This window comes from Anastrepha ludens, chromosome 4, assembly GCF_028408465.1.
Source record: "Anastrepha ludens isolate Willacy chromosome 4, idAnaLude1.1, whole genome shotgun sequence".
In the NCBI taxonomy this organism is placed as follows: domain Eukaryota; kingdom Metazoa; phylum Arthropoda; class Insecta; order Diptera; family Tephritidae; genus Anastrepha; species Anastrepha ludens.
Genome location: NC_071500.1, coordinates 58679438 through 58702670, shown reverse-complemented (window position 1 = coordinate 58702670; position 23233 = coordinate 58679438). Strand labels below are relative to the sequence as shown.

Here is a 23233-nt window from a genome sequence, read left to right as displayed (position 1 = left end):
TGTGTATGTATGTGTGCACAAAAGCGCTCAGTCTGTATTTAGTACTTCTTCAACTTCTTAGTTCTGCTCCACTTTTTTCAACTTCGCTTGTTTACACACACGCTGCTCTGTCCACGCATACTGAACTTTTATTTACATATGGAAAACGTTGTTGTGATTGAGTTTTTATTTTATTTTTATTTTATCTTCATTTTTGTTAGTTATTTCTATTGTTGTTGGTGTAAGAAAAGAAATGCTAATTGATGAGGAAATACGGAATTTGAATGGAATGTACTGTGCCGGAAGTGAATTTTTTTTTCATTGGCATTTTTACGTCGATATAAACAGAAAGTTTGAAATTTATTTTTTTTTTGTTTTGTACAACGTATCATATAAACACACTGCAACAAATTGAGATTGTTTGATTGGAACAGAAAAACGACTATTCATATAAGCCTGAAATGAGCAAACAATTTTGGAGTGCAAACAAAGTTATAGTCTGGCAGGCCTTTCTTTACAATAGACCATATTTTCCAAATTTTGTTAATTAAAATATTTATACCTTATGTAAAATGTGTTATAATTACATTTTTTTATACAAACTGCAATGTTCTATAGCAGAGATTCACGAGAATAAATTGTGTGGATCCCTTTTTATGGATTACTTTGACACTTTTTTAGGAAAAGCCCCTTTGTCCCATTAAACAGGACATTTGCATAGGTACGTGACTATCGTGATTCGGAAATTGCCGTTCGGAGTGGGTTTAAAACTGTAAGAAAAAGAGCTCCGCCAAACTCCCAAAAAAGATGTAAGCACTATTATATACAAGTTTATAGATATAACAATTCTAGCTTTTATCGTTCTACTACTTATCCTCGTTATTCACATATGTACATATGTATATGTGAGGATAATTCTGGAGACACATCTTTTGTGCATCCCAGTGGGCCTCTGTGGTTATCGAGTGAGCTCAACAGGTGTTATTGGTGAATGCATTGTGCTATCGAGAGATGATTAATGATTTTTTATGGCTGGAATTGGATAGTATTGATCTGAACAACGTTTATTTTCAACAAGACGGCGCTATGTACCACACAAGCAACGAACCCATTGATAATTTACGGGAAAAGTTTCCGCACCGTGTTATCTCTCGAACAGGTGATCACAATTGGCCACCGAGAGCTTGTGATTTAACACCTTATGACTTTTTTCTTTGGAGCCACGTGATAGAGATGGTTTACGCCAACAGCCCAGGGTCGATTCAAGATCTCAGAGATGGAATGCGTGAGACCATCGAGGACATAGGACAGCCACTTTGCTATTCGGTTATGCAAAATTTCATGTAAAGGATATTGTCCGGTAAGCGTGGTTGTGGTGGTCAGTTGCCTGATGTGTATGCCTATTAACGGCATACCTTCCTCTTTATAATGAAATAAACATCCGATCATTTATATTAAAGAATAGCATTTTTCTTTGAATATCAAAATAAAACCTCTTCCTGGAAAACCCTTAACAATGTTATCTGACTTTTAAGACTTTTCCACCAGGACCCCTTAACAGGAAAAAAATATTGAAGATTTGAGGAAAACTTCAAACTATATTTATCTTGGGGGATAAGCGGATCTCATAACATGTACATACATAATGTAACTATTTTTCTTATGAGGAGTAGCACTTGATCATTAAGTAAAGAGTAATTAGAGGAGAAGTTTAATAGTATTGACCTATCAGAATTGTATACCAAATTTAAAGGAAACTGACTTTTTCTCATATAAATTAAATGGTGATTTTCAAAGCGTTGCCGGTATGGGTAAGTAGGTAGGACAAATCGTTGAAGTGTCAATCTGGCGCTCTGGTATTAAACGCACCATTCTGAAACCATTATGACACCTCGAACGGGCAGATATCTATAACCAGCTAGAGCTGTTGATCTAACGGATGAAGGTTGATGGAACCTAGGTTGACTCACTACTCCAGTCTGTCGAAAAAAGGAGCACCCTGAGATCTTAATCGTCCAGCTACTCGGACATTTACAGAGAAAGTGTTCAAGAGTCTTCTTCTCTGAAAGGTCCCCACAGCTTCTGCAATGGGGATTAAATGGTAAACCTAGATTTGTTTGGTGTGTGCGGATCGTCCAATGACCGGAGTTCCCAGGACTTTCTGAATCATTCGTCCATGGTATTGGGGTCAAAGGGTTGCGAAGAAGCACATGAAAAATGCTTCCCTCAGAACTAAGTTATGCAATTTCCCTGTGAGACGAATTCATCCGACCCTTTCCTGGCAAGCTCACCAGCAATTTCATTTCCCTCTATGTTCCTATGTTCTGGAATCCAGATCAGAGATATGCCAGCCGCACACCCAAGAGGTCTGAACTCCTCTTTACAGGAGTTGACCAGTATGGGTCTGCACCATTGCGTCGCCAGAGCCTTGATCGCGCCTTGAATATAGGAACAAATGTTAATATCACCCCCGTTGTCTCGTTCACTTAGCATTTTACACTGAAATACACTAGCATTATTCGGCATGGGTAAATATAAAATAACAAAAAATAGGTGTCCGAGTTTTTTAAACCATAGAACAAATTTAGTGGGTAGCACAAAGGGGGGTAAGAAAAAATTGTTTTTGGGCCAACCTCATGTAAATACTTGAACATATGGCGGAATAAATTCCACCACAGCTTAATTCAGTTTGACTCGATTTTTTTATTCCGTTATTGTAAAGAAAAATTACCCAAAAATCGCACTTAAATTATTTCTCAGGTGTTTTCTAACATCCGTGTATTCGAATTGTGAAGTACCCATGAACATTTGTACATTCCTATAAATATGTGTGTGCTCGAATGTGTAAACATATATAATATGTATACGTATATACATAAGTGGCACGCACACCCTTTTTGGGTATTTGGCCGAGCTCCTCCTTCTATTTGTGGCGTGCGTTTTGATGTTGTTCTACAAATGGAGGAGCCTACAGTTTCAAGCCGACTCCGAACGGCAGATATTTTTTGTGAGGAGCCTTTGAATGGCAGAAACACACTCGGAGGATTGCCATTGACTGCTGAGGGGCGACCGCTATTAGAAAAATGTTTTTCTTAATTTTGGTGTTTCACCGAGATTCGAACCTACGCCCTCTCTGTGAATTCCGAATAGTAGACATGCACCAACCCGTGAATGTGTACCCAAGATATTAATTATGGCATGTGGGCGCAGCAGCAAAGTGCGCCAGGCATGCGCAGTAAATCATCTGCTTTCAATTATCTTATGCCAGTTGGCGAAGAAGCGTGGGAAAGTTTTCATTTTTTTAACAAAAAATCGTATTTCGTATTAAAACATGTTTTTAATTATTTTAAAACAAAGCAGAAATATTATATTTTGTACAAGTATTTTGTCTATTAGTAGCATCCGCCTGGCGTCAATCAGTAAGATTATCATCGCTGTTGGTGCAAGTGCATTCCTATAACTCCTACTCCTCCATCTAGATGCGTACATACCTACATACATATAATATATACAAATCCCAATCGTTTTCGATTTTCTTTGACTATACGTTGTTTTCGATATTGTCTTATTTTTTTATTCTTATTATTATGTTTTTGTATTTGCCTCATTCTGTTTGTTGCCTGGTACACAGCTGTTCTGTTGTGTTATACATCAGTTTGTTTGTTGCTGTTCTGCTCTGCAACATTTGTTTTGCGGGCACTCACACACACATACACATACCCAAGTGCATATGCATCTACAAAATGTATGTGCATTCAGATACGCTGCAATTGTAAGATTTTTATAGTGATGCATTATGTCTGTTGTTGGAAATTTGTATATTGTTATACACGCATACATATGTACGTAGGTATAAACATAAAGGTTCATATTCAGCAGCAGGTCAGCGATTGTTATTGATAGCTTTTGTTAAGAAATGCTTTGACAGCAACAGGTGTTTTTACTTAAATCGTAGTAGCTGCACTGCTCGCAACAGATTTAATGCATTTGAGTCATAGAAGAGTAATGGAGAGAGTGGTGAGGAATGTGTACAGGATAAAACATTTATGGCCCAGGATAAAACTGAAGTACAGCATTTTGCTGAATGAGAGAGAAAAGAGGATGATAGTTACTATCAACGATTATGGCTAGGGACTAAGAACTAAGATAACCTCGTTACTATCGGATATCACCCGAAAGAGGAGATTTAGATTGTGCATGTGAGGCCGTAATGACGCGAGTTTAACACATACACGGTGGCGCAAAGTTAATCACCCTATCCAAAGATTTATAATTTTTGCGAATGGCGTCGTACGTCAGTTATATTTGACACTTGTGAACTAGACAGCTGTTGTATACAAACAGGCAATCCATGGAGCGCTTGAAGATCTAAATAAAAATATCCATAACTCAAAATCATTTTCTTCTTTCTTCTTCTTCTTAATTGGCGCTATAACCGCTTACGCGATTTTGGCCGAGTTTAACAAAGCGCGCCAGTCGTTTCTTTCTCGTGCTAACCGGCGCCAGTTGGACACACCAAGTGAAGCCAAGTCCTTCTCCACCTGATCTTTCCAACGCAGAGGAGGCCGCCCTCTTCCTCTGCTACCACCAGCTGGTACCGCATCGAATACTTTCAAAGCCGGAGCGTTTGTATCCATTCGGACGACATGACCCAGCCAACGTAGCCGCTGGATCTTTATTCGCTGCGCTATGTCTATGTCGTCGTAAAGCTCATACAGCTCATACAGCTCATCGTTCCATCGTCTGCGATATTCGCTGTTGCCAACGTGCAAAGGTCCAAAAATCTTACGCAGAATCTTTCTCTCGAACACTCCAAGCGTCGCTTCATCGGATGTTGTCATCGTCCAAGCTTCTGCGCCATACGTTAGGACGGGCATGATGAGAGTCTTGTAGAGTGTTAGTTTTGTTCGTCGAGAGAGGACTTTACTGCTCAGTTGCCTACTTAGTCCAAAGTAGCACTTGTTGGCAAGAGAGATTCTACGTTGGATTTCAAGGCTGACATTGTTATCGGTGTTAATGCTGGTTCCTAAATAGACGAAGTCTTTTACAACCTCAAAATTATAACTGTCAACAGTGACGTGGGTGCCATACGCGAGTGCGCCGACTGTTTGTTTGAAGACAGGAGGTACTTCGTTTTGTCCTCGTTCACCACCAGACCCATTCGCTTTGCCTCTTTATCCAGTTTGGAGAAGGCAGAACTAACAGCGCGGTTGTTAAGGCCGATGATGTCAATATCATCGGCATACGCCAGCAATTGTACGCTCTTATAAAAAATTGTGCCTGAGCGATTAAGTTCTGCGGCTCGTACGATGCTCTCCAACATCAGGTTAAAGAAGTCACACGACAGGGAGTCACCCTGTCTGAAACCTCGTTTGGTATCAAACGGCTCGGAGAGGTCCTTTCCAATTCTGACGGCGCTGTTGGTGTTGAGCAACGTCATCTTACATAGCCGTATTAGTTTTGCGGGGATACCAAATTCAGACATCGCGGCATACAGGTAACTCCTTTCCGTACTGTCGAATGCAGCTTTGAAGTCGACGAAAAGATGGTGTGTGTCGATTCTCCTTTCATGGGTCTTTTCCAAGATTTGGCGTATTGAGAATATTTGGTCGATGGTAGACTTTCCAGGTCTGAAGCCACACTGATAAGGTCCAATCAGTTGGTTGACGGTGGGCTTCAGCCTTTCACACAATACGCTCGCTAGAACCTTATAGGCGATATTTAGAAGACTAATCCCGCGGTAATTGGCACAAATTGCAGGATCGCCCTTCTTATGGATTGGGCAGAGCACACTTAAATTCCAATCGGCAGGCATGCTTTCATCCGACCATATTTTGCATAGGAGCTGATGCATGCACCTTACCAGCTCCTCGCCGCCATGTTTGAATAGCTCAGCCGGCAGTCCGTCGGCGCCCGCGGCTTTGTTGTTCTTTAGCCGCGTTATCGCTATTCTCACCTCGTCATGATCGGGTAGCGGAACGACAATTCCGTCGTCAACGATTGGGGTATCGGGATCTTCACTTTCTCGGTGACATGCGCAGCTGTCACTGTTTAATAGGTTCGAGAAGTGTTCCCTCCATAATTTAAGATTGCTCTGTACGTCGGTCACCAGTTCGCCGTCTTTGTTCTTACAGGAAAACGCCCCGGTCTTAAAACCTTCTGTAAGCCGCCGAACTTTCTGGTAGAATTTTCGGGCGTTGTTCCTGTTGGCCAGCATCTCAAGCTCTTCGCACTCACGTATTTCGGCCTCTCGTTTCTTCTGTCGGATAATACGTCTCTCTTCCTTTTTCAGCTCTCTGTAGCGATCCCACATGGCTCGCGTTGCGCCCGATCGCAGCGTGGCTCTATAGGCGGCATCCTTTCTTTCTGCGGCAGCATGACATTCCGACACCGAATTTGCGCTCCTTTACATGGCAGCTGTAGTAGACGTTAATTAATAAAAAAGTTATTCAAACACATTTGGATGAATAATTTGGCGCCACCTTGTATTTAGATAACCAATTATATTTTTCTTATTCAGTTCAAGAACTAAACGCTAGCTTAGATTTAGACTAGATCTCTCAATTGCATTGCCAAAACACCGACCGCATTAACTAAAAACTCCACCATCCAATTAGTCACTGCGTTCGCTCTTTTAAAGAAACTCAAAATTTTGTTGTTTTGTTTTTTTTAGAAATAATCTAACGAAAACATATGTGGCTAGTCAGGTGTAACACTTCAAATAAATGAATTGTTTTTTTATAATACATAGTATAATAAATTACAACCTTAAACTGGCTCTCAAATCGTATAATTACAAAAAACAAATTATGCACAAGATAACTAGAAAAAAAATTGTAAACAATTAAATCAATTTTAAACCATTTAACATGGCTCATTTTGACACCAGAATTGGATTGGCTAGAAAACTGCATACTCAGAGTTTCACAAAGTTTAAAACATTGAGTTGTGTGGTTTTTGTTGTAGTACCTATATACTATTATCGTCCTAGTGCGTCATTGACTAGTAAATACCAGTAGCAAAATAATCAAATAGTCTGGTTATTAGTTGATTTCTTAAATATGAAAACTTAAGACTTTTTTATTGATGCACCAATGCATGAATCATCATGATTTTATCTGATATTTAAGCAAGTTCGGAATACTTGAACAATACTCTATCCAAGTCTGTCCAATAAAGGCAGAAATCAATATGTACATTACATTTTTTTGCAATAAATTTTATTTCTTTATTGGTTGGCATGGCTGCCGTAGACGAATGGGTTAGTGCGTGACTACCATTTTGAATTCAGAGAGAATGTATAATACGTTCGTACCTCGGTGAAACACTAAAATAAAGAAAACGTTTTTTCTCTCCGAGTGCATTTCTACACCTCAAAAAAAATCTGCTGTTCGGAGTCGACTTAAAAGTGTAGGTCCGTCAATTTGTGGAACAATCTCAAAGCATACGCCATGAATAGGAGGTGGAGCTCGGCCAAAAGTTAGCAAAAATCGTTGAGAAGACTTCACGTTTCAGCCAATATTTCAGAACATTAGAATCGAATTGAATGGCCGTTTTTTCGAAACTTCTTGGACTAGGATTTTTTTTTTGCCAGTATGAACTTGCATTTTGCTGATGCATGGCCGGACAATTGACATTTCATAGGGCCGCGCCCTGTTATAAATACCACTTAGTAGCATGGAGAAAAGATAGAATAAGAATTGGTAAAATTGAAAAGTGAACTGGTAGTATTCCAGTGCACAACTAGTATTTTCGCTTGCAGCGAAAGCACAGCACATGCACATACACACAAGTATAGTACTTATGTATGTATGCATAGTTGAATCACAAATTCGTATGTAGAAAATGTTGGTCAGCAATCTGTAGCCATAGTCATTACACAATGCCAGATTTCAATCGCTGGTTAACTAACTGCCATGTAAACTAAATTCAATAAATACCTTCCAGATGCGTACCAGTGTACATATATACATATGTATGCATGTATGTGAATGGCCTTATATATGCATACATACAAAAGTGATTGTGGTCGTGCGTGGAACGGAAGTGCGTTCCGGAAGTTATTAAGATTGAGTGAGTTGAAATTATTCTTCGATTTTGTGATGTCAGCAGACATGTGTTGATTTTTTTTTTTTTTTTTTTTTTTTTCAATTACTTTGTAACCCATCTTCACTGTTTTTCTTTTATACGAAATCTGTGGCCGAATTAAGTGATCTGTTAACGGGTTATTTGTCATGTAAAAATGATTTCGTTATAACAACACTCGTGACGTAAATGCCATTCGATTGCAAACCGCCATTCGCATACACAAATTAACGAACGCAAAAAACAATGTTAATAAATATTATTTAAATTGCAATGGACTTTTATGTTCCTAAGTGCATACTCAAATCTTGTTTTATTGAGCTGAAATCTTTTAATGCATTTACCTGGGTAGTTATTTTAATTTGTAATGTGACAAGGCTTATCTTTGAAATCAACTTAGGCATTTTGTGGTAAAGAAAGCGGGTTAAGCAAAGAAAGGGTAACCACTCTTAACCCTTCGCCGTAATATAACAATTCATTGGCTATTTTCATTACTTTCCCGCTCAGAACTTTCTAAACAAAGCAATTGGCGTTTTTTTTTTTTTGGGATATCTAACCCAGTATTAAGATAAATTCCCACAAGTACGATCCAGATCATTTGTATTGGCAGCACAGATATAAAACTTTTGTTTCGGTAGTAATAATGAATATAATTATATGTGAAGTGGTTGACGTAGCCGAATGAGTTTGTACGTGACTATTATTCGGTAGTGACCCGGTTCAAAACCACAGGCATAGAACACCAAATGAGAGGAAAGACTTATACTAGCTAGCGGTCGCCTTCGACAGGCAATGACAAACTTACGATCTGCCAATTCGCATTTTCAAGTAATTGACATTGTGAAAATTATTCTGGCTTAGATTCAGCGTAGCTTGAGGAGCGAGTTGAACGACATAATTTTAAAATTTTTGCCATTCATCTTTTTGTGTTGTTGTTTTTTTATATATTTGGTTTACAGGGCTCAGTGATGACTGACTGACTTAAAGTACAACAAATTTTACTAGTTTCCATATACCAAAATTACATTACAATAAAATACAACAAAATAGTTCTAACAACATTTTATGGTAAAGGAGGCCAAGGAATAGCATCTACCATTCAACATTTTTAAAGTTTACATCTAAATTTATGTAGGGACGATCAAACCACTTTTCGATTGGTATAAAAATTCGAAATTCTGTGATAACATTTATTAATAAGGAGTACTACGAGGAAGCTAATTTTTTTTCTACATACCGTGGATATTTTTTGAAATGGAACAGAGAAAAACGCACACAAAACAGACGTATAACGGCGGAAATGTTAACCCTTAAAATTTAGTATAAAAATGTTTGTCTTAATATTCATCAAAAATTGTCCCCAAATATTCCTGCTTGCCTTCATTCAGACTATTCTGCATTAATGCTGTGAAGCTCTGAAGTTCAATTCCTGAATCTATCAAGGCTGTGATGGGTACGAGTAACTCAATAGGGGTTGTACACGATAACTTGAATTCCGTATAATAAATGTGGTTCTGATTGATGTGTTACCATTCCTCTCCCACTCTTATTTCAACTACACTCTTCCTATTTATTTATGTGTCTGATTATCTACATGTGTTGTTGAATTTTAGTTTAAACTATGCATATATAAAATGGCGCAAAATTAATCATCCAATTTTGTTTTTGAATAATTTATCTATTTTTTAAATTAAAAATTCAAAAATATGCTGAGTGCCGGACTTTAACGTGCTCCATTGCTTGCCTGTTTGTGTACTGCAGCCATCTAGTCCACAAGTGTCAAGTATGATTAACGTACTACACCAAAAATTATAATCTTCCAGCCTGTATGGTATATAGTATGAGTATAAATGGGGAGTTCCACCTTGTAAGAAAATTTACAGTTATTATTTTTTAAACTGTTAGTTTTAAGTTTTCATAATATCAACGATAAATGATTATGAGTTTCGTAACTTGCAACCAGTTGATGTACCTACTACAAAATCTAAAAAGTCTTACAAATACAGCCTCATTTCTTAAACATTTTATCCACTCTTCTTTCAATCAGTTCAAGAGGTCCTCTAAAAGCTATGTAAGTATCCGTAAGTTGATATAAAATATTGAAATCCAGAAATGTTATAATTTCAAAAATTTCATAATGAGGAAACAAACCGCGTCTGGAGATTGGGAAGCCCACACAAAAATAAGCCCCCGGAGAAAATAATGCATTAAAGAGAGCGACAGTTTAATGGGGAGTTAGGAGTGATCGCATCAAGAGGCAAATTTTTTCAAAACAAAACAAAATCTGGTGGAATGAACGAGGATCTCTATCATGCGCATAATCCAGTTAGAATTCACCGCCCGCGCTAATAAAGATATACATAGAGCTGTAAGTTTTGCTTAATAGAGGTCATACGATGTGCTAATTTAAACATAGCAAACATAAAATCCTATTCCATAAAGAAAGGGCATTTTTTTTATTTCTAGTAAAACCATAAAATATAAAAAGAAGTTTAGCTTCGTTCATTTTGTTATATTTTCATGAAGATGCGCGTATTTGGACCGCACCTGTCTATACCAACTATTCGCCCATAATCGATTGACACTCTTAGACGAGACAAACCATTTCCGTTGCAGCAAACTAACAAGCAAAGTAATGACCAAAAACCCTACAATAACAACCGTATAAATTAAGCAAAACCCACAAAACAAGTTAAAACGAAATTATTAAAAAAAAAAACACAGATAACTTTTGAAAGAACGGAAGAAGCGCTGGTGTTTAAGAGCCGCTAAGATTTGGTTCCGGTTTCAGAGAGAGAGAAAAAAAAAACTACAAAATCATTTTCTCGTTTAACAAATGACAATTACGACAACAATATAAAATAAATATCATAAAAAAAGCATCAATGAAAAAGGCTGTAAAACGGAAAAGCAACTCAAAGCATAAAATGGGCAAGCCAACACAAGCTGTAAGAAAATATCAGCAACAACTCACCAACATACAAAATAATAAAGAAACAAATGCCAAGCATCACAGATCATTGCAATGCTGGATAGTGTTGACGAGTAGCGGCAAGTGGAACTAACGTGGACGGACTTAAATGGTTGTGGATGCGCGCTGATTGCTGTATGACTGAATACGGTGCCACAGCGCATGAGAGAGAGAGAAATACAAGAATGTGTTTGCGCCAATTGAATCTATGAATGAATGAACGGATATTTATATGAATGAAATACCAGTGTATGTATGTACTTATGTATGTGGCACATATGTGCACACGACGAGTTGAAAATGAAATCGTTTGAATGATTAAAGATTACAACTCTCTTACAGCGAGTGAGCGATATGTATGATTTGCCTGGCAATGTGCTCAAATTCTAATTTGCAAAGTAGCGGGTATTTTAGTAACTTCAAAGTTGCACTTTATACTACTATTCTACTAAAATTTATATATAAATTACTACTTTATACTAAAATTTGATAAGCCATAAAACTACATAGCAAAAGTCTTTCTAGAAATTATAATAAAAATTGGAATTGCGATAAATTTGGCGGATTTTTCTAAAATTTTGTATACGTTTTGAAACTTGAATTTATGCAGTTTTTGTTAGGCAATAAGCCATATTTTAGTACAAAATAATGAAGGTTCAAAACAAAAAATAAAAGTAGCCAAAACTGCTAAAGGTATTGATAGGGTTTCATTTGCCGCGGGCTGTATGGCTGGCTTCAACATTCGCCGTCTCTGTGCGCAGTGAGGCAATTGCTCAGATCACTAACGTTGTTGTTATGATTCACAAAATGTGTGCTATAAATGTATACATAAACATATTTTCAATGATCTCAGCCATAAAGTAAACAATGTGGGCTCGTCAGCGTTCATAAAAATATCGGCCAACAATTAAATAAAAATAAAAAAATCAAAGAAAATAAATATAAAAAAAACAGACAAGCATAAATAAAATTAAATAAAAACAAAAAAAAACCAATTTGATAAAACAAAGGTTGGCTAAAATATATTATTATTAAAAAAAAAAACAAATTTAATTAAAAACAGACAAGCAAACAAAAATGAAACAAAATTAAACTTATCAATTTTTCTTAGTGTGTTAGTTATTGTTTAGGGTGACCAGATAGGAACAACAGAAAAAGAGTTTCAAATACAACAACAACAGAGTAAAATATTAAATTCACTCTAACTTTACTTTGAAGAAATGTACAGTATGGAATAGCGTAATCTTTCAAATTACCGCCCCTGTTTCTCTGACAGTGCTTCAAGCGGTAAGTCGATTTTTTTCTGTTAGCCTGGCGTTCCTTCAAAAAGGTTTGTTAGCGTAGACTAAGGAATCAAGAGGCAAATCGACGCTCGTCTTTATATAACCCAGTTGTCAAATCTCTCCTTCACAACTTCAACCACAGCACATATTTGTCGATTTGTTTGGGATCTGGCGAAAGAAAGCCGGTTAACCTCACTCTACATCCATGAAAGCTGACAATAGCGGTGTATTTTCTTATTTCAGAAGACATAAGGTCCGATGTTAGTTATACACAACTGGGACGAATTTCTATAATATTTTTGAATGACTTCCACACGTGAAAAGATACATGATAAAATGGCAAACCAGATTGAATGAACTGGACGTAACTTTGACAACTACTCAAACTTAGCAATTGTAGAGTTTTAGGACACATACATATATGTGAGTATAGGAGAGTTATTCTTACTACCTATTCTATTTCGTAACCATGCGCTTGAAGAGGTCTTCTTTGGAGATAACAATTAATAATTGGTTGCTATAGAGCTGTCTGGTAGACGCCTAGTACCGTGTGGAGTTCCCCCTCGGGTGGCGGATAGTGGAATTCTGGGCAGATATGCAGGGTAGGTGGAAAATAAACTGGACCAAAAACTGGAATACCAGAAACGTCTGACCTATAGTGGGTGATTGCAAAACAAATAGCGGCTTAAAAACAAATATCGTGTCCCATCAACTACACCAAAGATGTATAGACATTCTTGGTTAACAACCTACTACTTTTAAATCGAATACTGTAACTGAAACCGCTTTTGGAGATAAAATGATGCTGAAATAGCTGTGAAAGCTGGGGTAATTTGGTAGAGATAAAATTAGAATAATCTTATAGGAAAAAACAAACCATTTGATCACTGCGAACGGAATTTATCGGCTCTAACAAACATTCATTTTGTTGAAACTTTGCACTGATCAAGATATGTTTTTGTTTGTGAGATTCCATTAAGATCGCATGCTTGTAGGTACAACAATTCAAGAAAACCTGGATAGAACTTCACTGTGAAGCTTTATGTGTTCTGTAAGTTTCTACTCTTCTGATCTTCGACTAAATTTGTCACGGGCTTTAATACTACAAACTGTACTTTGGCATATAGTCGGGTAGGGTTAAGGTGTATTTTAGGTACCTTTGCTAATACCTGCGAAACGAAATCGTCTGATTAAAATGGTGTGCGCGCACTAGTACTATTTCCCTTTCTCCTTACATTTTTTCTATTTTTCTTATTGCAAATATGCTGGCCTGACATTCCTTTTTCAACGAAGATTTATCACGCATAGGATACATTTGTAAATAAGTTATAAGTTTCAATTTTTTTTTGTTTCAAATACGAGTACTTTCTTTATACAAATAAAAACTCATTCCATCAATATTTCTGGTTTGAGTTCTGAAGCTCTTAAAAACACCTAATACATATACCTGCAATAGTTTCTACTAACGGCGCTCTATGATAGTCCAAAGAAGGGCGCTGGACTTAAAAATTTCTGAACTGCTTATAATTTCTTGCTAGTGAGAGTGGTTGTTGCTAATGACTTTAGTAAATTAAAATTGGACTAAAAATAATAGTAAAGAGAAGCCATATGGCGCTAGACCAACGCTTCTGCTTATCTAAAAACGAATGCCTCATTTTAAGCCTTACAATGATTTTTGTGTTAGTGGATCGCATTAAAATCGTTTTCCTCTAAGTGTATACATCAGTACGTGTATATGTATATGTAAATCTTGTGTAGTTTATTTTAGAAAAAAAGCTGTGAAATAATTTGCATTTACGTAACCGAATACTTTTTTGTTTAATTCATAATTTTACGTGGGACTTATATGTAGATGCATACTTGGCATTTTTAATGAGTGCAACATTTATTTTGAAATGGGAAATCACTTTAGATAGCCAAAAGAGGCATTTTCTAAGCTATATTTAAAACTTATGACAGCAGTGTGTACAGGAAATTATATAAAATATGAGGGCAAATGGTTAGTGTAGGATTGACTCGTTTAAATATAAATAGCTTTCAACAGCCCTCGTATTATAGCTGCATTCTATTAATAATACACTATTGCACACAAATAAATCTGAAATGCAAATAATATATCCATTTAACCGTCAAGTCTGTACACTTTGAAACCAGCTCTTATTTTATCTTCACTCTTATTTGCTCTTTTCATAACAGAATTCTGAGGACGATTTACCGATTTGTGCACCGAATGCTGTTTGCTCGAAAGTCGATTTGTATGACACACCTTGGATCGAGCGACAGTGTCGCTGTCCGGAATTGAATCGCCAGCCACATGTTATACTACACCATCATCCCCAACACAGCAGCGTCTCCTCGGGTGAAGTCACACACGACAAATACCGTAGCTACTATGAAAGAGAGCGTATGTTGCAACACAAGCGACTGCTAGCAGGCGACTTCAATGATAAGAAATTCGAACAGCTACATTTGAAGAAGTTGATGCAACGTTTGGGAGCTGTCTACGAAGAGGATTTACACTTGCAACCAACTGACTATGCGGCATCCTCATCGCATAGTGAGGCCAATGACGCCTTACCCAATTCGCAGGAAGACGAAGAGCTCAGTGAGCTTAGCGATAATGAATTTCCACATACACCATCGCATCGCAATTATTACTCGGTGGAGCCGACTACGGCTCATATGCGGCACTCCGGTCATAATGGGCATCATGCTAAGGAGTCCATGATCACCTTCATTGGCGGCTGTCCGAGCGGATTGCATGTGGATGATGGTCATACGATTGTCGATAAGACGCGTCACTATAAAATGTGCCAGCCGGTGCACAAGTTGCCTGTGTGCAAGTGAGTATGCGAGTGAAATTCTTCGAGGTTGAATAGTGTTGTTATATTTTTTTCTTTGTTTATTTTGTAGACATTTTCGCGACTATACATGGACGCTTACCACTTCAGCTGAGCTAAATGTGACCGAGCAAATAGTTCATTGCCGTTGCCCCAAGAATTCGGTGACGTATCTGACAAAACGAGAGCCCGCTATAGATGGCGCGAGCGGGTACACCTACCTCTTTGCTTGTTCACCCATAACAGTGAGTATGAATATTTATTCATCAAATTGCATGTCACTTTATTTTATGTAAATTAAATTATATTATATTAATTTCATTTAATTTAGCTCCATTTTAATTGGTTTCACTTTACATCAGAAAATATTTTACCTCCTTCCGTTTAAATTTATTTTTTCTAATTTCAATTTATTTATCATAACTTATACATAACATAAATACATATTGATATATGTATATATATAAGTATAATTGGCCGGGCTCTTCGCCCTCCTATTTTTAATGAATTGAGGAGAAATGGTTTTTTCATAGCAGAAATACACTCGGAGATTTGCCACTGCCTAGCAGCGACCGCTATTAGAAACAACTTTTTCTATGAATTGGTGTTTCGTGCGCGGGGTTTCGAACCTCTATACTTTCGAAGAATAGTCACGCATGAAACCATTCGGCTATGCCGTCCGCTTTTACCTGTTACCATTTCATTTTACCTATGAGGTCCTCGGTACGCAGGTTTTTCTCTAAAGAATTTTTGTTATAACAAATTATTAGAAACTCAAACACAAGTACTTCGGATAGATAAAAGTATTGTAGGTGTAAAGCATTCTCGAAACTATGAAACAATTCGTTTAATTTGCTTATTGTTTGTGTCCGCAGAAAATTATATCGGTGCTTTTTGTTTCGTTTCACTTGATTACGGCTTGTTACATATCATTTAGTTCATTTTCAGTTCATTTCTTATAGTTACCTTCCCTTTGCGGAATTTCATAAAAACAATGTAACGCGGATGTGGGACCTTCCCCTAATGAGTATTGAGCATCATTTCTCTTTTTTCCTCTGTTTTGCGAATACTGTTTGATAATTCAGCAGATGTGATTTACTCAAAAGACCTATAATTTGTCGTTTTGTATGTAGGAAATTTCAAAGTGTTTGCTTGGTATACGGCATTCTTTTCAAATTATCTGAGGAAGAATTCGCTTCAATCCACAATGCTTTCATCAGCGTCGCTTTGCAAAGCCAAAGAGATAGTCTAATTATTCATATACTTCGATTACATAACATCTAATCATGCCATTAAATTTTGAGGTAGCAAAAACCAAAAGGCCTATATAAAATCGCTACGATCGTAACGACTCAGGAGAAAGCTAAACTTGTTTATAAATTTATTTGCATCTTTAATAATAGTTAAATTGTTTAATAACTCAGTAACAGATCTTACTAACGCTATAAAGATTCAACGGAAAATGCTACGGTTTGGTTCCCTCTACTTAACAGTAGCTTTTTTACCAGACCAGAAGCTTTGAAATTCAGATGCAACAGATTCTTGCTCAAGATAGCTAGCAAAATTAATTTTTTTTTTTACCTTATTTTATATGATATTACTTAGTAAACATCAGATTATTTTAAAGTAAATTCATCTCTTTCAGCGCATTCGATGTCAACGCAAACAGCCCTGTAAGCTATTTACTGTACGTAAACGACAAGAATTTCTCGACGAAGTCAACATCAATGCGCTTTGTCAATGCCCGAAAGGACATCTCTGCCCCAGCCATCACACCCAATCGGGTGTCATCCCTGGCGAGAGCTTCTTGGAGGATAATATACAAACCTATTCAGGCTATTGCATGGCCAACGATTGATGGTCTGAGCCGCACATAACGGGACAAAGACGCCATCAAAGAAATAGAAAATTTAAAAAGCACAAAAAGGAAAAGCAAAAACAGGCAAGGCCGCTGCAGCAGGGTAGGCGAAAAACTGGGCAGTTGACCACATTCCAACTACAGCTAAATGTGGATGTTTTGGTGGAAGCAACAGTGGAACGGGTACAAAAGAAACATAGCTGATAAAAAAAAAACTAAAAAATAAATTAAAAAAAAAATTATTAAACGAAGTTAGCGCGTTGACAGCAGCTACAAGAAATTTAGTCAAAAAGGAGACATGTAAAAAAACAAAAAAAAAATACATAGTTGACTGAGCCAATTGAGTCTCGTCTTTTTAATAACTTTATGTAACGGACTAAGTAAATGAAAATTAGACATACGAAAATAATGTTTTTGTTGTTTGCTTAACATGACTAGGATATACTGTAACTAATCTTTACATGCAAATATAAATATGTATTTATATTTTATTAAAATAAGTTATTTTATTGGTAATGTAAGGGCAGCAGTCTGCTGAAATATTAATGGCGGGTCTCTATAGGGTAGATACATACCAGCAACTTAATAGAGTGTACTAAATATTGTCTAGGCCTAGTGCAGTGTGTATGATAATGATAATGACGAAGGTGGACTATTGTAAATTGTAAATATTTCTACTTTTATTAAGCATAAAATTAAAAAAAAAAAATAAAAAAAAGAAAAAACGACAAATAGAAGGCTAAAGAAAACATATTTTTATACAAATAAAACAAAAATATTACACAATATATAAGAATATTTATTCCAGTTGCTCTACTTGTAGCTGGAGCATAATCCAAGAGTGCCAATTATTAGGTGCAGTCTTAATTAAATAAGTTATGAAAATCAGGTACGCAGTAACACATTAAGCAACCAATCTATAAAATCAACATATAAAGACAAACTGAATTGTACCTGAAAGCAGTTATAAAGAAGTCTAAGCGTAGAAAAAAATATTAAGAATTACACTAAACTGATTTAAAGGAGCAGAAATAGTTTTGAGCAAAAAAGGGCAAGCGCCGAGAGATATGTGAAGAATTACACTAAAGTGAAATATTATAGCAGAAGTAATTTCAAGTAGATACTTAATGAGGTTTACACTTCGACCTTATGGTCCTTTGTACCCTAATTTCAATGGCGCCATGAGAAGCGAGAGGAATATTTCGAACTGCACTAAAGTGTAGTAAAAGTAGAGAAATAATTTCGAGCAAAACAGGGCAAGTAGTGAAAGATACCAAGATACCTTTTATGAAGAACTACACTAAAGTGAAATAATACAGCAGAAGTAATTTCAAGTAAAAAAGTCTAGGGAGATGAAAAATTATTACTTTAGTGTAAAGTGAAATAAAAGAGCAGAAATAGTTCTGAGCAAAAAAAATGATACAAATAGCGACAGATACCATATATGAAGAACTATCATATATTAAAGTGAAATAATATAGCAGCAGTAATTTTTAGTAAAAAAGTCCAGAAAGCGAAAGAAATATTGCGAACACCAAAGTGAAGTAAAACAGCAGAAATAGTTTTGGTAATATTTCTAAAGAAAATAAAAAAAATATTAGAACTGCACTAAAGTAAAATCATAAAACAGCAGAAATAGTTTTGTTTACAGTTTTAAAGAAAATAAAAAAAATATTAGAACTACACTGAAGGGAAATAAAAAAACCGGCATAATTTTTAATGAGCAAAAAAACGACTCATAAACCAAATTTTTATTGTTATTAATAAAAAGAATTTAATAAAAATAAGCAAGCAAAATGTTTATATAGTTTTTGGTAATATAACAAACAACCCAGCATATGTTTCTGACTAAACAGATACATACAATAATTTTCCGACAGAACAATTTCAAAGAAGTAAGAAATAGTTTTTTTGCTTCCAAAATTGCGCAAAGTATCAAATACCGTAAAGTAGGACCAACAAATTGAATATTTTTATGAATAAAAAAAAAAATACAATACAAAATTTAATTTTGTTTGGAGAAATTAAAGCTGAAAAAATTTTATTTTGAAATGAAAATCAATATATATTAGAACTATATTACATTAAAGTGAAATAAAAAAGCAGACTTAATTTTTATGGAAAAAAAAACTCAAAAAGCAAAGTTTAGCTGTTATTGATAAAAAGGATTTAATAAAAATAGCAACGAGCAAAAAAACATTTTTATATAGTTTCTGGTAATATAACAAGTAACCCAGCACATGCTTTTGACTAAACAGGTTCAGAATACAACAATATTGGTGGCAAAACAGAAATGAAAACTATTCTGTTTTCCTGTTTTTAGAAAATTGCCCAAAGCACGTAATTTTAGATTTTATTAAAAAAATATTTTTTTTACAAAATTGCCCAAAGCACGTAATTTAAAATTTTATTAAAAAAATATTTTTTTTTTAGATTACAGCTTAATTTATTTACTCTGTGCTTCTCATCTTCAAACTCGTGTGCTAAAAACCATTAAAAACAAAACAAAAAATTTACTAAATTAAATTTAGTTCATAAAATGATAAAACATCAATATAGTTCATTCATTTTCTTTTTTTTGCTTTAATAAAATTGCACCACTCATCAACAACACGCAAATTGGTAATTATTATGAATCAAAAGATGCAGCACAATAAAAAATACATAAACAAATAAATGTTGATTGAAATTTTTTTTTTATATAATATTTGCATTTCACACATCGATAAGCAAAGAAGCAAAATAGATTTTTTATACAAAAATGGTAAAAATTGTTAGTTACTTTTACTGAGAAATCAGCAATAAAATTAAAAATTTCATTACATGATGAAAAACAAGTAAATGCAAAGTTGTTACTGATAAAAAATATACAAAGCAAAAAGACAAAAAGTATTTTTTATTTACGAACAAGAACAAAAAAACCTTAAAAATACCAAAATAGAAACAGAAATAAAGATTGTCAAAGTAAAATTGTAATCTTTTTTTCTAATTTTAGCAAGCAATGTTATTTTACAAAGAGCAAACTCTACATGTGTGCTTTTAAAAACAAAGAACAACATAAAAAAACCAACAACTAAACTATTTTATTCTTATTTGGGCATGAATTGTAAAAAACAAAAATTTAAATTTGAAAAAGAAAAACAACAACAAATTTAATAAAAAAAACACTAATGAGTATAAAAAACAAAATAAATAAAACAGCAAAAGAACTGTGCAATTACGAGATACATTAAATTGTCCACTCCGCTATCAAAAAAAAAACAAAAACAAAAAATCATTATTATTAAATAAATATACCTAACGAGCCTACAAAATTTACTACATAAATTTACTTTAGCACATAATAATTTATTTGATTAGTTTTTATTAAACATACAACTATTTGTAAATGTAAATTATTATCAATCAAAAAACACACACATACACATGTAGGTACATATTTAAAAAAGCAATCGAATGAACTGCGCTGACACAGCCGCAAACTGCTTCCGCAGGGCTTAAATGGCTCAAACTATACAAACATACTCACATGCACACAAATACACCAATTGACACCAAAATTAGTTAGTGATTTGGGGGAAAAAATTATGTTTTTTGTCAAATCGAAAATATTATAATTTGTAAAATTTAAAATATTTAAATATTATATTTTGCATACAGAAATACACATAAAGATAACCTAGTAGCTAAATTTAGCATAATTTTAGGCTTCACTTTAAGTTATGGTGTGATTGAGTTTCCTTTAAAATGCCCTTATATGTACTACAAGTATGTGTACATTCTATTTTTGTTTTTGTATAAAAACCTATTTATATAATTATTTTAAATACTTTTTATAAATATATACCCCATGATGATTAACTTATACATTTTATTATTATATTAAATAAATCTAAATAAAAGAAAAATGCATCGAAGAATAAAAATTATTTAAGAACAATTAGTTCTTATAAGGACAATATTTGGTGTAGCAATTTGCAATGCATTTAAAGTAGAGTATCGCGGAAGGTAAGAAATAACATGAAGAACAGCCATGGGCGCACCTTCGGAGTGTTAGAGAAATATACTGTCCAGGTGGTATCGACCATTCAATAAATCCATTCGTTGAACGGCAGAGGTAGGCAGTGCACAATGGGCATTGCTTGGTTGGTTGTTGTTGTTATTGTTATTGTTGTAACAGCTTACAAAACCCTGTCAGTGGGATATAGTTACCGGTCGTCTTCGGTAAGGTGAAGTCCAAAATAAACAAGATTGGCGACAAAAAAATATTTTTCATGGCGCCATCTTTTTAATGAGTCAGTGCGTTGGAAGTTACATCCATAGCTGACTTCCAGTGAAAGCTTGGTGACGTTCGGTTCAGTAAAAGCGAAATTATTGCGTCTAAAGGGGCAGTATGTTTGTGTCATAGGTACAAAAATGAGTTTCAAACAAAGAGCTAATATCAAATTTTGTTTTAGAATCGGTAAAACGTTTACCGAAACATTTGAATTGATGAAAAAACTTTATGGCGATGATCGCCTAACTCGTGCTAGAGTTCATGAGTGGTTTATACGTTTCAGAGTTGTTTGTGAGGACACAAATGACAATGAACAAAATTAGTAACCACCGAAAACTCCATCGAAATAGTTCGTAAATTTATCAGAAATTAACCGAAATCATCGTGTAAATTCATGAAATCAGAGTTGAATATCTCCAAAACATCGATTTATCGATTTTAATTGATTTTTTGGGCTTACGAAAGGTCTGTGTACCTTTCATCCCGTACAAGTTAACTGAGGACCAAAAATTGATTAGAATTCAACATTTGAAAGACGAGAACTATCTTTACAACGTGGCAAGTGATGATGAAACGTGTTTCCAACATGAACCTGAAACTAAGCGCCAAAGTTCCGAATGGAAGGCCCCAGTCGAGACACCACCCCAAAAATCGCGTTTGGAGAAGTCGAAAATCAAATCGATGCTCATTTGCTCTCCCAAGGGAATTGTCCACAACGAGCTCGTGCTAATGGACCAAAACATCAATGCAATATTCTACCTTGGTATTTTGAAGCGTTTGGTGCATCGCATTGGTCAAATTCGCCCTGAATACCGCGAAGGAGGAAGCTGGCGCTTATTGCATGATAATGCACCATCTCATCTCATTTTTGACTAGAAATCGCATTTCAACCATCAATCACTCACCGTATTTGCCTTATATGGCTCCCTGTGACTTCTGCCTATTTGGAAAATTGCATTTGGCTATGAAAGGAAAACGTTTTGCGTCCGTAGAGGGCATCCATCCATCGACATCCTAAAGGACATTCCAGTCAATGGCCTGAAGCACTCTTTCGAAAAGCTTTTCGATCACTCAAAACAGTGTATCGATGCTAGAGGGGACTATTTGGATGAAATAAACTCGAAGTTATTAGAACAAAGCTCCTGTCGTTTTTATTTTAGCTCAGTCTTGTTTATTTTGGATTTCACCTTGTATATTGGGTGTGTCGGGGTCGATTCTAGATGCCGATGACGCTATCAGAGGTCGGGAGTTTAAGAAGGTGGTAAGTGTCTCCCGATAAATGTCCTTTAGTATTTATCTACATACTACCTGGTCCAGTAGTTGTCAAAAAAAGGGATTGGTTGGCCCTTTCGTTGTTTTATTCATGAAGATGAAGAAAGATTCAGGGTCGTATGGCTAGCTGGTGCCTACGACTTTGGCAAGCATGTGGAATGCTGTTGAAAGGAAGTCAAGGCTAATACGCAAATACGGAGTAAACTCACCCTCTTTCACTTTTCATGTTAACGCTGAAAGTTCTGGCGAGGGCAGTGACACAAACATTGCATTTCACAATCATTCAATGCGCCTACAACCTTAAATAACCGATTTTAAACAGGCTGGGAAGTAAGTGTGTGGAGTCTATTCAGCTCATTTTAAAATGAGAGATGAGAGTTATATATATATATTATATATATAATTGGCGCGTACACCCTTATTGGGTGTTTGGCCAAGCTCCTCCTTCTATTTGTGGTATGCGTTTTGATGTTGTTCCACACATGGAGGGGCCTACAGTTTCAAGCCGACTCCGAACGGCAGATATTTTTATGAGGAGCTTTTTCATTGCAGAAATACACTCGGAGGTTTGCCATTGACTGCCGAGGGGCGACCGCTATTAGAAAAATGTTTTTTTTTTTTTAATTTTTGGTGTTTCACCGAGATTTGAATCGATGTTCTCTCTGTGAA

The 23233-nt window shown here is 35.6% G+C and overlaps 1 protein-coding gene across 6 annotated transcripts in view; it reads left to right on the top strand.

Moving 5' to 3' along the window:
• LOC128862513 (protein giant-lens) overlaps positions 1 to 20021 on the top strand; it is a 57205-nt gene extending 37184 nt beyond the window's left edge. For all 6 annotated transcript variants that reach the window (XM_054101180.1, XM_054101181.1, XM_054101177.1 and 3 more), the window contains 3 exons: positions 14515 to 15161; positions 15232 to 15403; positions 16804 to 20021. In XM_054101180.1, coding sequence (XP_053957155.1) covers positions 14515 to 15161; positions 15232 to 15403; positions 16804 to 17016 — 1032 coding nt within the window. In that variant the 3' untranslated portion in view covers positions 17017 to 20021. The remainder of the gene's footprint in view (positions 1 to 14514; positions 15162 to 15231; positions 15404 to 16803) is intronic.
• Positions 20022 to 23233: the final 3212 nt, after the last annotated feature.